This window comes from Leuciscus leuciscus, assembly GCF_965113295.1.
Source record: "Leuciscus leuciscus genome assembly, chromosome: 1".
Lineage (NCBI taxonomy): Eukaryota > Metazoa > Chordata > Actinopteri > Cypriniformes > Leuciscidae > Leuciscus > Leuciscus leuciscus.
This window is the reverse complement of record NC_138725.1, coordinates 39,596,731-39,610,721: the sequence shown is the minus strand read 5'-3', so window position 1 is coordinate 39,610,721 and position 13,991 is coordinate 39,596,731. Positions and strand designations below refer to the sequence as shown.

Genomic DNA, 13,991 nt, shown 5'->3' with positions numbered 1-13,991 from the left:
TTTTTTACTTATCTGAGAAGTTTTATTATCCAAAAAGTCAGAAGTGGTTTGACACATTGTTCATTATTTACATATATTCAATTAGTGAGAAGAATTAGTCAAATATGTTCAGAAATCGTCAAATTGATAATGAAAGAGGGTGAAATTTATGCGTTTCCTTCTAAGGACTGATGATATTTTCTTGGATCAGGAGCGTCTGATCGCACACAGCTTGTGTGGGGACGGATTCAAAGTGATTCCGACTATTCCTTTGAGATCCAGATCATCTCCAGACACTCCAGGTGGAGTTGTGAAGCGGTAGCTCTGAAGGAGGGAAGTGAAGAACAGGAAGAGCTCCATCTTGGCCAAACTCTCTCCCAAACAAACCCTTCGGCCTGAGAGAGAGAGAGAGAGTGAGAGAGAGAGAGAGAGAGAGAGAGAGAGAGAGAGAGAGAGAGAGAGAGAGAGAGAGAGAGAGAGAGAGGGAATTCTCAGTTGAATGTAGAAGTTGAATGGTCTGTTTCAAATGCTATCTAGGCAGCAGCACACCATAGGTTTTTGAAACAGAGCTTATGGGAGCTAAAGCAGAGCCGTAACCACAATAGACAAAAGATTATTCATCTGTCCTTACCCGGAATGGTACAAAACTTGACCCGTCACAGACCTTAGGTTAGACACCATAATGAATTTAATGAGGATGAAAATGAGGCACACTCTGTATAAAGGTCCTATATCACGTAATATTCACAACTCACAACTTTTAAAAGTTTTTGCCTACTGAAAGTTTTTTTTTTTTCTAAGACTTTTCATTTGCTGAACAATTGGATTGACAACAGTACAAGTGAACGCACTCTAATTCTAATTCTAACCCTCTAACCCCCACAACCTCTTTTTCATTCCTGTCAAAAATGTAATATGACAATATAGAAAATTAATGGGAAATGGGAAAAAATATGAGAATACACAGAATATTTTGGGGGTACAATCCACAAATCAGCCACGATGGAGACAAAAAGCATACACACACAAACACACACAAACAAACACACACAAACACACACACACACACACACACACGCACACACGCACACACACACACACACACACACACACACACACACACACACACACACACACACACACACACACGGCTGTAACAATATGGCAAAATGTATGGGCGTCATAATACTGATGCTTTTGACATTTCGTCTACATCGAACGCACATGGCACCCTTTAGCGTCAATATGAGACGCACAGAGCTTTGTTCGGTTATGGGTAGGTTTAGGTGTAGTGTAGGGATAGGGTTAGACCGCTAGGAGGCGCCTTCTGGCCCATTTCTATCTGCGTCTCATATTGACGCTAAAAGGTGCCATGTGCGTTCGATGTAGACGAAATGTCAAAAGCGTCAATATATGACGCCTTGGGATGAGAACGGGCTGCAATGTTTTCTTTATGGATGGAAGAATGATTTGAAGCTATTTGTAAAATCTCTTAAATGGATGTCGGACAGAAATGCTGTGAATCTTCTTTCCGCTTTGGACTTGTTTATTATACTAAGACCCTCACCCGCCCCTATTTTTCTTTTCTTTTCTTTTCTTTTCTTTTCTTTTCTTTTCTTTTCTTTTCTTTTCTTTTCTTTTCTTTTCTTTTCTTTTCTTTTCTTTTCTTTTCTTTTCTTTTCTTTTACTTGGTTTTGTTCTGTTCTTTCTTCTAAGTATTGTATCAACACAAAAACATATTGCCATCATTGTTTGTACTTGAATTATGTTTAATAAACTAAAAAAAATTTTTTTTAAAAGACACATGAAAAAAAAAAGTTTTCTATATTTCTTTCCACTAGGTGGCACAAATTTGCCTCAATTCTTTTGATTTTAAATAGTTTTGCTCTATTTGCTTTATTCAAATACTTGGTTTTATTTTATTTTGATGGTCCCTTTAACACATTCTGACTATAAGTAACATTGCACCAACATGTCTACTAACACTCATTAGAGTGTTAGTAGATAATTAGTAGACTGGTAGGGTTAGGGTTAGAATAAATTGACGTGTATTTGCAAAGTTACTTATAGTTAGTAGAATGTCTGTTGGGGGACCATCAATATGAAGTGTTATTAAGCAGATAGTCTACTAAATGAGGGTTAGTTGACACATTGTTATACTCAACAGAATATTAAAAATGGACCATCAAAATAAAGTGTTACCAAAAAAAACAAAAAACAAAAAAAATCCTAATATTTGTATAATTTTTTAAATAAATGGTGCATAATTTATTGGTGAATATTTTAGTAGGCTACCATGCAATACCCTTAACTACAACATTTTAAAGAAAAAACATTGAATTAAAGAATAGTACATTCATTTCTTAGAAAGAAAAAAGTTATTGGTCTAACAACGCTCGTCAATGTCAAAATGATTGAGGTAACCAATCAGACAAAGAAGGCGGGCTTGGCTGTTGACTGAGTCTGACAGAAGAAGCTGAGGGCGATTCGAACAGTGAAACATATATGTACAGTAAGTATGTAAACATTTGAGTTCGACAACTGTTTCACGATAGAAAAGTTCAGCGACCGACAGTAATATGCAGTGATGAAAACTGCTCTAGTTTTTGTTGGTCCAATTAAGCATTTTTGAATTATATGCTGGCCTAATTAATTTAATGTGATGAGACGAGACATTTCCGAAAAATCTAGTATGTACGATTAAGGCTGGAATACACACGACCTTTGCACAGACTATGTTTTCATCTACTCGGAAGATATAAAAAATACTGATATTTTAAAGCAGGTTTTAGAACACATAGTTTTCATTCGCCATGCATGTCTTCAGTGGTGTAACTTTGTTTTAAAAAGTGGGTGGGACAGCTGATGGGGGGAGGAGTTTGCTAAATCAGATATATGTAAAATATGTGTACAATAAAACTTTTCAGAAAAAATTACATTATGTCCAGAAATAAATTTCAATTAGAACATTGAGTTTAATTTGCCGTTTGAGATCTAATAATATATATTGTTAATGCCGTTCTTGTGCACTTTAATGGTCTTGTGGTAGATATTTTGCCAAGTGTGTCAGAGGTTCTGGGTTCTAATCCGTATATACAATCACAATCCATATATATATATTTTCTGTCATCAGCCATCAAATCCGAATATGTTTATCAGTGGTTATATATCAAGCAGGGACACGTTTGTGTGCATTGCGTTTTATGATTTTATCTATTAGACAGTCTCCGCAACGACGCTAAGATTTAAGTGCGTGTCCATGTGAAGACTGCGCAAGCCACAAGAGAACACTGTATCCGCACCACTGATAGCAGCGAGATCGCTTCTTATATAACAAATGAACGAAATGAATGCTCTGCTTGTTAACTGGAGATGTTTTATTTTGTATTAGGTACACCCGTGCCACGAGATGTTTCAAAAAGTGGTGGGGACATGTCCCACCCGCAATTTACGCCTATGCATCTCCAAACTCATGTTTCTGCTGGTTGATCCTCAAAGAACATGTAGTGTATGATGCCCAGTTTTCTCTGTTATTATTTACAAAGTCGGTTCAATAGGGAAGAAAATACGCAACTTCCGTTTGATGCCGACTTTAAATGCGAATGGCTGCAGACTGCATCCGAAATCGCATACTTCCCTATTATATAGTAGGTGAAAAACAGTATGTGACTAAATAAATATGTCTGAACTCACTCACTCAGATAACCAAATTCTGTAGGTCACATGATAATGACAACATAGCGAATGTAGTAGGCTATGTCCAGATTACATTCATTCTACACACAATCATACTGTAAAGAACATACCTTTTTTAGCAGTCGTGAAGTAATTACTTATTCAAAATAACCTACTCAAGAGAGTGTGCATTAAAAAAAAAATACCTTTGAAAATACTTCAAATGCATTACTTTATAATAATTGTAAACTTTATCTTTTATTGTTTTTCCCTTTTTCTTTCACAGTAAAAAAGTGCAAATATAGCACAATGTTCTATAAATATGAGGGAATTTTTCTTATACATTTTTACAGGTGTTTAACCTCTATGTTAAATTAGGCCTATGCTTTGTGGTGTTGTGTCTAAGGGTTAATGTACATTTCTGGAAAATTACTGAGTAATGTTGTGACAGAATATTACCAGTACATTTTCCATTTTAATTTTATGCATTGTTTATTTCTATAAATCCTTTTCAATTCTTTAATCATTTAATTACTTAAAATAAAAAAAGACCATTACTATCAAAAATGGATTTGGTACCCCCAATTTTTAAGAAAGTTGTTTCGGCATTGAGCTAAAGTTTCACTGTACCTGCAGAAAAGGGCATGAAAGCATCTCTCTTGACAAACTGGCCTTTCTCATCTAGGAAGTGTTCTGGGTAAAAGCTGTTCGGTTTCTCCCATTCGCTTGGATCCTTCAAAACAGACGACAACAGAGGAACGACAGTGGTACCCTAGAAAATGGAGAAAAAATATGTTCAAGATGCACATGGTATCGTTTCTAGGCCTAAATATTATTCTTCTCACTGACCTTCTTGATGAAGTATCCATTGAAGTGAACATCACAGCTGGTTATATGCGGCAGACTCAAAGGAACGATATTAGCCAGTCTCTGGGTTTCATGAATCACTGCGTCTGTATACGGTAATTTCTTTCTATCTTCCACCGCTGGCTGACGTCCACCGATCACTCGGTCAATCTCCTCTTGAACTCGATCTGCACAAAAATGCAACACATGTTTGTTCCTATGGACAACATTGGATTCAGCAATTGAGAAAAACTCCTGGCATCAGTGTGTTTTTTACCCTGTATATGAGGGTATTTGGCCATGAGCATCAAACCCCAGCGCAGAGTCGTTCCTGTCGTGTCAGTACCAGCGACAAACAGATTTGTCACAGTCATCATTAGATTCTCATCATGAAAGTATGAGTCCTTCTTGCCGGATTTCTGTCAAATGCAATAAACAAAATGCATATTTGTTCACTTCACCAACAACATAAACTGAAAAAATACCTATTCAGATCTTGTGCAAACTTCTGATTTGCATATTCCACCTGATTGTCTGATCATTGCAGTAAAGGGCATCGTCATTAAAATGTTGTGGGGGAAAAAAAGTAATGCAACATAGTGATTTTTGTACCTCATCGCTCTGTTTGCGGTAGAGAAAGGAGTCGACAAACCCTCTGTGGTCATGTGGATTCAGAGTCTCTAGCAGCCCATTGATCAACTTCTTCATCTCCACTCGACTTTGGACAATATTTTCTACAATAATCCTTTTGTTTTTCAGGAATGGGCCCAACCAAGGAAATACCTCATAAATCTAGAAATACATGTTCAAAGAAACTGAGTGACAGATGTTCTCCAGAGAACACTTTCAAAATTATCTGTTGTAGATTTTGGGTCTTTCTAATGTCTGTGGACAAACTACAGGCAATTTCATCAAAAGTTCTGGTTAACATATCAGTACTTACCCACATAGAAATCGATCCAGCAACTCGAACATTTTCGTTTGCCCTGTCGACCATTTTTCTGAATTGTGGGTCTGTGTATTCAAATCTGCTGCCGTACACAATAGATGAGATGATGTTTGACACAGCGTAGTTCACAGGCTGTGTTGTGTCGAAGGCTTTCCCTGTGAAGAGCAAACAAATGTCTCAACGGATCCTTTAAACTAAGATATATAAACTCATATAAACTATGATTGCAGAAGTCCATAAATGTGTTTCAGCTTGTACCTTCAAACTTATCAAACTCTCCTTTCAGATACTGAATTTCCTCTATGATTTTCTCTTCACTTCCTCTCTTGCCCATCCCGAAGTCCCGCAGGTTGCTGAGAGCGAAGCGTCGCATCTCTCTCCAATTCTCTCCATTGGAAAAAATGATTCCTGATCAACACAGACAAAACCAACTGACCGTGAGTCTCAGCAACAACACAAGCAGAAAATGATTACTTACTGGGTTAAACATACGTTAACCTTAGACCTTTGGGACTTATACAGTGTCAGCTTGCTTATATGCATTATATGTCAGGTTAATAAGCGACTAGTCATTTAACAAATAACTATTCAGGAATTTGTGTTACTTTAAAAATGTTAAAAACAATTTTGTCACCAAATATTGCTGGGAACCCACGAATACTCCTTGATCAAAGACATTTTTAGGTTTTTCATTGTTAAAGTGGCCGATTCACCACCAAATGTGCTATGCATGTTTATAATGAGCTCACATTTGTGCCAAACTGAATGAAAATATTTAGTCCTTCAGTGGGTTTACCAATTTGAGTACATTTCAGTGATCTGGAGAGGTGTTTGTTTTGCAGAATGTCTAGCATTTACTGTTTGTACATTCATTTTAGGCACAAAATAAGAAGATTCCTACCATGTTCGTCATTCATTATCCTGAAACCAGGTCCAATATTTCTGTCGCCGAACTCTTCTGCATAGTTCACGAGAGCTTCTTTGACAGTTTTGTACCCAACTAAGACCACAGTTTTTCTGGGACCCAAAAACACTTGGAATATGTTTCCGTAGGTTTTGGACAGCTGGAGGACACAGAGAAAGACATTTACAAACAAATCTTAAAATGTTTGACCACTATTAATTTTAAACGTATCAAGTTCTCACCTCAAAAAAGGTGTCAAAGGGTCTCTTGAGGTCAAGGGTCAGCAGATTCCCCAGCAGCGGCAGAGGTTTGGGTCCCGGTGGCTCTTTTCCATCTTTCTGAGATCTGGATCCAGAGGAAAGCAAATACAAAACCAGAAGCAACAGCAAAGCACCCAGTAATGTACCTGTGCTGAGAAACTGCAGAAGTGACTCAATTACAGCCATTTTATCTCTCAGCTTCTGAACTGATGCACTCACAGATTTATAGCCGATCCATGAGAATAGAGGGTTGGTATCGTTACATCAGCATGTATGTGACACACTGTGGTGAATCATTAACTTTCTTTAGCTGGCTAAAACAAGACAGGAAAATGTTTCAAGCAATAAAGCAAAAAAAAAAAAAGGGTTTAACACAATCTTTGCTCCAATATTATTTAATTTACATCATTAAAACATGCCTTTTGGTTTATATTTGTACAACATTTTTGATATTGTCTATATTACCAACAATGCACAGCAAAGCAGGTCTGAACTGTGACACACAGAGATACTCCGACCTTTTTCAAACTTCAAACTAGTGTAATCTCTTTGCCTACCACAACGTTATATTGGACCAATACTTTATATTGTTCAGATGAGCAACAGTAATATTGACACAAATCTAGAATTAAAAATATATATATTTCAACAGTTTACATGTATATGATCGACTTTAAAACACTATTATGATCTCAAATATTTCTTTTATATATTGCAAGCTTTACAATAACTCAATCAGACGCACACGAAAATCATCTAAACACAGTTAATCATACCAAAGTTAGCCTTTTCTCTTCCTAAATGTGACAAAATATCTGTCACAGCTTTAAGATGCTTTGCTTTCAGGATATGAGTGTAATTGTGTAAATGTTTTAATGAAAAATCTTTGCACATACTTGAACTTTATTAAAAGTGGACTAGGGGGTTGTGGTACATGATTGGTGGTCGTTGTACAGTAGGAACAGAGTCTGATGAATCACAAACTAAAACTAATTGCTTCACAGCACAAGAACAAGAATAAGATCTCAAATTGCAATATGCTTTATACATTTGTATTACACATTTTCTATTAAGATTATAACATTTAGAATTAAACATAAATAGGTTATGATATTCAAGTAGTTCACTTCAGGCAGATTATCTCACGTCACATTAAGCTCATTCATGATGAAATACATTATGCTTAGAGCAGATCAGGGCTATAGCCAAAACTAAAAACATAAAAAAACGTCTTTGGTTACGACTGTAACCCTTGTTCCCTAGCTGAGAAGGGAACGAGATACTGCGTTGGTAACTACACTTAGGGGAATGCCCCCAGCATAATGCGTCTGAAGTGTAAATGAAACTGATCCAATCCTGATTGGTGTTGCTTCATGACGTAACATGTGACGGCATACACAGAAACTATAAAGGGCCGCCGGCACACAACAGAGTTAGCTTCTGCGATGAAGCAAGTCGCTCCCAGACAGGGGGAGGCATGGCAAAGGGGACGCAGCGTTTCGTTCCTTCCCAGGGAACAAGGGATACAGTCAGAACCCTAGACGTTCCCTTTCGAGGGAACTCGCACTGCATCTGTACCGACGCTTTGGGGAACAAATACACTAGGCCACAACAAATCCTGCCTGTCCTAGTGTGAAGCTGTCACAGGCACAACTTAGGACAAGAGCACTCCCCCTGTCGTATGACCGCGCCTCAGCCTGTGAGGCATGTGTCTGTTGAAAAAATTTTGCCGACATGGCGCTCCCAACACTGGGCCTTGGGACAGGAACCAAGGTTTCTTCCTTGTGGATAGGGAACAAAGAAGCGCAGAAGTGATCGTCCATGTGTTAATATTAACAAACAAGCTTTACTAAACAATCAAATCAAATGATTACACTTTTTTTTTTCATAATGAACTGAAATGAAAATTCTCTTTTATGCTTATTTAATCTTGACACCCAAATAAAAAAAATATTTCAACACTTTTTGAAACACAACACGTTTTGTTTTAAAATGGTAATATATTCTCTATTATTTATCTTTTATGATAGAAGCTGTACAATAACTCAATCAGACACACAAATGAACACAAAGAAGTACATCTCTCACCTCTGTCACACTTTAACCTGGAGTGACTTCAGACCTACTTTCATTGACCTGATTAAGCAATGCAACGTTTCGAGAGAGCGTTTAGGATGTAAAACCATGTGTCATGTACACTAACTGTCACTGTCAAATCAGCTCTCAAAAATGGGTCACAGATCTGTTCTGAAGGTCTCTCGGGGTGCTAAATGCAACCAATCATACACTCTTAAAAATAAAGCTTCTTTATTGGCATGAATGGTTCCATGTAGAACCTTTAACATCCTTAAAGGGATAGTTCACCCAAAAATGAAAATTCTGTCATCATTTACTCACCCTCAAGTTGTTCCAAACCTGTATGAGTTTCTTTGTTCTGCTGAACACAAAGGAAGTTATTTGGAAGAATGTTTGTAATCAAACAGATCTCGGTCCCCATTGACTACCATAGTATATATTTTTTCCTACTATGGAAGTCAATGGGGACCGAGATCTGTTTGATTACAAACATTCTTCCAAATAACTTCCTTTGTGTTCAGCAGAACAAAGAAACTCATACAGGTTTGGAACAACTTGAGGGTGAGTAAATGATGACAGAATTTTCATTTTTGGGTGAACTAACCCTTTAATCTTTCCATTCCACCATAGGTTCTTTAGAACAATGGTTCTCAACTGCCATGCGACCCACATTTTCCCATGGCCATTAAGCCACAAAAGTATATAATGTACTTTTGATAATCAAGCAAATTTATGTCACATATTTATGGTTGATGCACACATGTAACATCTCACTAGGCTTAACATTAGGGGTGTAACAATACATCGATATGGATCGATATTTTTGTCATTTTTTGTTCTGAAGTATGTAGGAAGTCAAAATTTACCATATGCACGGTTACTTCCTGTTTTTCGATAACCCATCACAGGCATTTCCAGTGAATTGTTTGCTGTCATTCTGTTCTCGCTGTACATAAACCAATGGTTGACCTTTGTATATATGTTGTATATTTTTAAATACAGTTATTACACTTAGCTAATTTGCCAATAACGCAGTTTTATTGATTGCAATAAAGACTTGAAGCTAATGGGAATGTTGGAAAACACTATGTAATTGGACACACACATACAACTGTCATGGAACAGAAGAATGCAGACAAAGGTAAATTCTGAATAGAGTTTATTTAATACCACAAAGGAAGTTAGCAGGTGAGTCTCTGGATTACAGAATGTGATGGTGATACTGGCATATGAATGATAAGTCTTATCTGTTGCTGGTAGGGCTGGGTATCGTTCAAAAAATTTCGATACCGATACCTTGATTTCGATACCGGTTCCTGAACGATACTTTTTTCGATACCAATTTTATGAAATCCATTTGAACAAGACTACATACCACATTACCTTAGAAAAACTTCTTTTTTTTTTTCTTTCAGTTTGACTCATGCTCCTTCCCAGCTAGAAATGTTTTGTTCTAAAAACGTTCTGAGAACATTACCATTAAGTTCTAATAATGTTTTCAGCGGGTAGTTTTATTTTGGTTCCCAGAATGTTCTCCTAAAACGTACACAGCAAAAACTCCAGCGATAAAAGTTAATGAGATAATTAAGTGATTAATTGAGCGATGAGTGAGCATTATTGAAGACACCTGATGTTAACAAGCAGAACCACTGAAGGAGAAAAATCACTATTTTTAAGTCACCATTATGGTGATCGGTGTTTGTTTTAGTTGGGCTCTTGACCCTTACATTTGTAACTTATAATTTTGTTTGGCTGTTGTAACTGAGTTATAACTCCCAGATGAAGAAAGAGAAAAGATGATCAGACGTTGTTGGTTATGTTTTGATATAATCATCATTTGACCTGAATCACAAAACTCAATAAATCTCTGACTTAAATGTATATCGTCGATTACATCACCAAGTGATTCTACAACATAAGATCCAGAATTTTCTATTTATTCCAAAGGATTTCTTAAAAGTTGTTTTGATAAAAAAAAAAGAAAAAAAAACTTTAGGCACACACAGACATCAAGAATGAGTGTATGAATCTCAACAATGGTGACAAACTTTCCTATTTAATTAGGAAAAGGAAATTACTAAGACAATTCAGATAATAATTTATTCATAACGCAATGCATGATGGGAGCCATGAATTGGTTTTGATTGGTGGCACCCAGAATGCACTGCAACATGCTTTATTATTGTCACCATTGTTGAGATTCACAGGCTGAATCTTGATGTCTGTGTGTCTAAATAAAATCTTCTGAACAGAACTTTTAAGAAATATTTTAGATTCTATAGAAAATGCTAGAAATCATATGCTATAAAACGTACTCGGTTACTAACGTAACCTCGGTTCTCTCTAGAAGAGGGAACGAGTACTGCGTAAGATATCTTACGCTAGGGGAAAATCCTTTTTCCGCGAGATATTAAAGCCAAAAATTATCCTTAATTTTGTAATAATGCAAAACGCGTTGCGGCAGCATGCAGACATAGGCGAGGCAGCTCGCGCGCCTATTGGCTGCTCTGCGGCAACTGCAGCAGCCTATCGAGCGAGGCCTGGCGTGACGCCAGACCCAATCAGGGCACTTCGCGCCCGCTGCGTCACGTCCCGCCGAAATGGGCGTGGTCTAGGCCTATAAATACCGCTCGCAGGCAGCTATTATCTGGTTTTTCATCATCGAAGCAACCAGAGCGTGTGCATGCACGGCAAGATACGCAGTACTCGTTCCCTCTTCTAGAGAGAACCGAGGTTACGTTAGTAACAGAGTACGTTCTCTTACGAGAGGTCTCTCGTACTGCGTAAGATATCTTATGCTAGGGGACCCAATGCAAAATGCCGTGCATGCTGAGATCTGACACCAAAGACCCAAGGGCGAAAGCCCGGGGTACATATAGTGCACAATCACTCAGGGAACTCACAGGGAGTCCGGGAAGAGGGAGGGGCGAAGCCGCACTCTTCCACATATGGCAGCGTCGCTGAGACGCGAATTTCATACAGACAGGGCGGGGTACGGCCTGAACTGATGGGGGAATGTGGGTCTTACACAGTCTGCCCAGGCACATCTCGTGCTGCTACTTTTTACTGTCGAACATTGAGCTGTGCTCAGTAGACGCAGCATTCTGAGCTGATAGCATCAGGTCAGATAATACTGGTAAACTTAGACCGACAGCAGCCTGGCCTGCAGGGCGGGAACCTCTAGGTTATAAAACCTTATAAATGTAGACGGGGAGGCCCAGCCTGCCGCCATACAAATATCTTGCAAGGCAATCCCACTTTACCTGGCCCACGAAGAGGCCATGCCTCTCGTGGAGTGTGCTCTGACACCCAACGGGCACTGCATGCCCTTGGAGGCGTATGCCAGCGCTATAGCATCAACTATCCATCTGGATAGGCTCTGTTTCGACGCGGCTAGTCCCTTAGAACGCCCGCTAAATGAAACAAAGAGCTGCTCCGTCTGTCTGAAAACAGACGAGCGAGACACATAAGCTCGTAATGCCCTGACTGGGCAAAGGAGGCTCGCGTCTCTTTCCTCATCAGGGACCGGTAGGGCTGACAGGGAGATAACCTGCGCCCTAAACGGTGTGTTGAGGGATTTTGGAACATAACCGTGCTTAGGTTTGAGTATAACTTTTGAGTCATTAGGCCCAAACTCCATGCACGCCGCGCTCACAGAGAGCGCGTGTAGATCCCCTATGCGCTTCACTGAAGCGAGAGCCAGCAAAAACACCGTCTTGAAAGACAGGTGTTTCAAATCAATTGACTGTAAAGGCTCAAATGGCGCACCTTTCATGGCTTCCAGAACCGTAGAAAGGTCCCATACGGGGACTGAGGGAGGTCTGGGAGGATTCAGTCTCTTAGCCCCTCTAAGGAAGCGGATGACTAAATCGTTCCTTCCTATTGACTGACCAAGCGTTGTTCCTGAGAACGCTGCTGTGGCCGCCACATAAACTTTGAGCGTGGAGGGGGCCCTGCCCTCATCCAACAGCTCTTGTAGGAAGGAAAACACCTCCGTCACACCACAGTCTGTGGGTGACACACCACGGGCTGTGCACCAGCCCGAAAACACTGACCATTTCGAGGAGTAGAGCCGTCTCGTAGACGGAGCTCTAGCCTGCGTGATCGTGTTTAATACTCCTTTAGGGAGTCCAACATGTACCCGTTGATGGCCCAGACATGAAGGGACCATAGTTCCAGGTGAGGATGCCAGATCGAGCCGTGGGCCTGTGAGAGGAGGTCTCTCCTCACTGGTACTGGCCACGGGGCAGTACTTGCTAACTGCATCACGACTGGGAACCAAGGTTGGTTTTTCCAGAACGGTGCTACCAGCAATACAGAGCATCCTTCTTCCCTGATCCGTTCTATCACCTGAGGCAGGAGAGAGACGGGGGAAAAGCATAGAGCGGGCGGCGGGGCCACACATGGGCCAGCGCGTTCCTGCTCTTGGAGAAAAATTCCGGACAGTGAGCGTTTTCTTGAGACGCAAACAGGTCTACTTCCGCTCTGCCGAATTTCTTCCACAGCAGTTGGACTGTCTGTGGGTCATTTCGAGGCAGTTTATGTGCAGGAGCTTTTCCCGTTCCGACCACTGGCCGAAGAACGGTCTGCCCTCGAGCAGCGCTCCCCATCCCGAGGTGGACGCGTCCGTGGACACCACTCTCACCCTCGAGGAAGTCCCCAGGCTTACACCTGATTGGTACCAGTCGTTCGCTCTCCAAGGTTTCAGAGTTGTGACGCACTTCTGATTGACCCTGAGGCGAAGCGAACCGGATGCCCACGCTCTGCGTGGGACTCGCGCTTTCAGCCAAAACTGCAGCGGGCGCATGCGGAGCAGGCCCAGCTGGAGCACTGATGATGCTGAGGCCATGAGACCTAGCATCTTCTGAAATTTCTTGAGCGGGACAGACGCGCCGCAGCGAAACGAGTTCGCTGTGCGTTGAATGTCTACCGCGCGCTGTGGTGATAGTCGCGCTATCATGGACAGCGAGTCCAATTCTGTGCCCAGGAAAGATATCTTCTGACTGGGTGACAGAGAGCTCTTCGCCCAATTGACACTGAGACCCAAATCCTCGAGGTGATCGAGTAAAATGGTCGTGTGTTCTATGAGCACTGCGCGAGATTGCGCTAGAATCAGCCAATCGTCCAAATAGTTCAGGACTCGCATGCCTCTCATTCTGAGGGGTGCGAGCGCTGCATCCATGCACTTCGTAAATGTACGGGGTGCCAGGGACAAACCGAACGGCAGGACTGTGTACTGATATGCCTGGCCCCCGAAGGCGAATCTCAAATATCGCCTGTGACGTGACGCTATCTGTATTTG

The 13,991-nt window shown here is 40.4% G+C and overlaps 1 protein-coding gene across 1 annotated transcript; it reads right to left on the bottom strand.

The window, feature by feature from the left end:
• LOC309507311 (cytochrome P450 2K1-like) lies at nucleotides 1-6,841 on the bottom strand. Its single transcript, XM_082181473.1, has 9 exons — nucleotides 6,596-6,841; nucleotides 6,351-6,513; nucleotides 5,708-5,857; nucleotides 5,444-5,604; nucleotides 5,113-5,292; nucleotides 4,778-4,919; nucleotides 4,504-4,688; nucleotides 4,285-4,426; nucleotides 1-374 (listed from the first exon to the last, which is right to left on the bottom strand). The coding sequence occupies exons 1-9, from the start codon at nucleotides 6,797-6,799 to the stop codon at nucleotides 187-189; spliced, it is 1,515 nt and encodes a 504-aa protein (XP_082037599.1). The 5' UTR covers nucleotides 6,800-6,841; the 3' UTR covers nucleotides 1-186.
• Nucleotides 6,842-13,991: the final 7,150 nt, after the last annotated feature.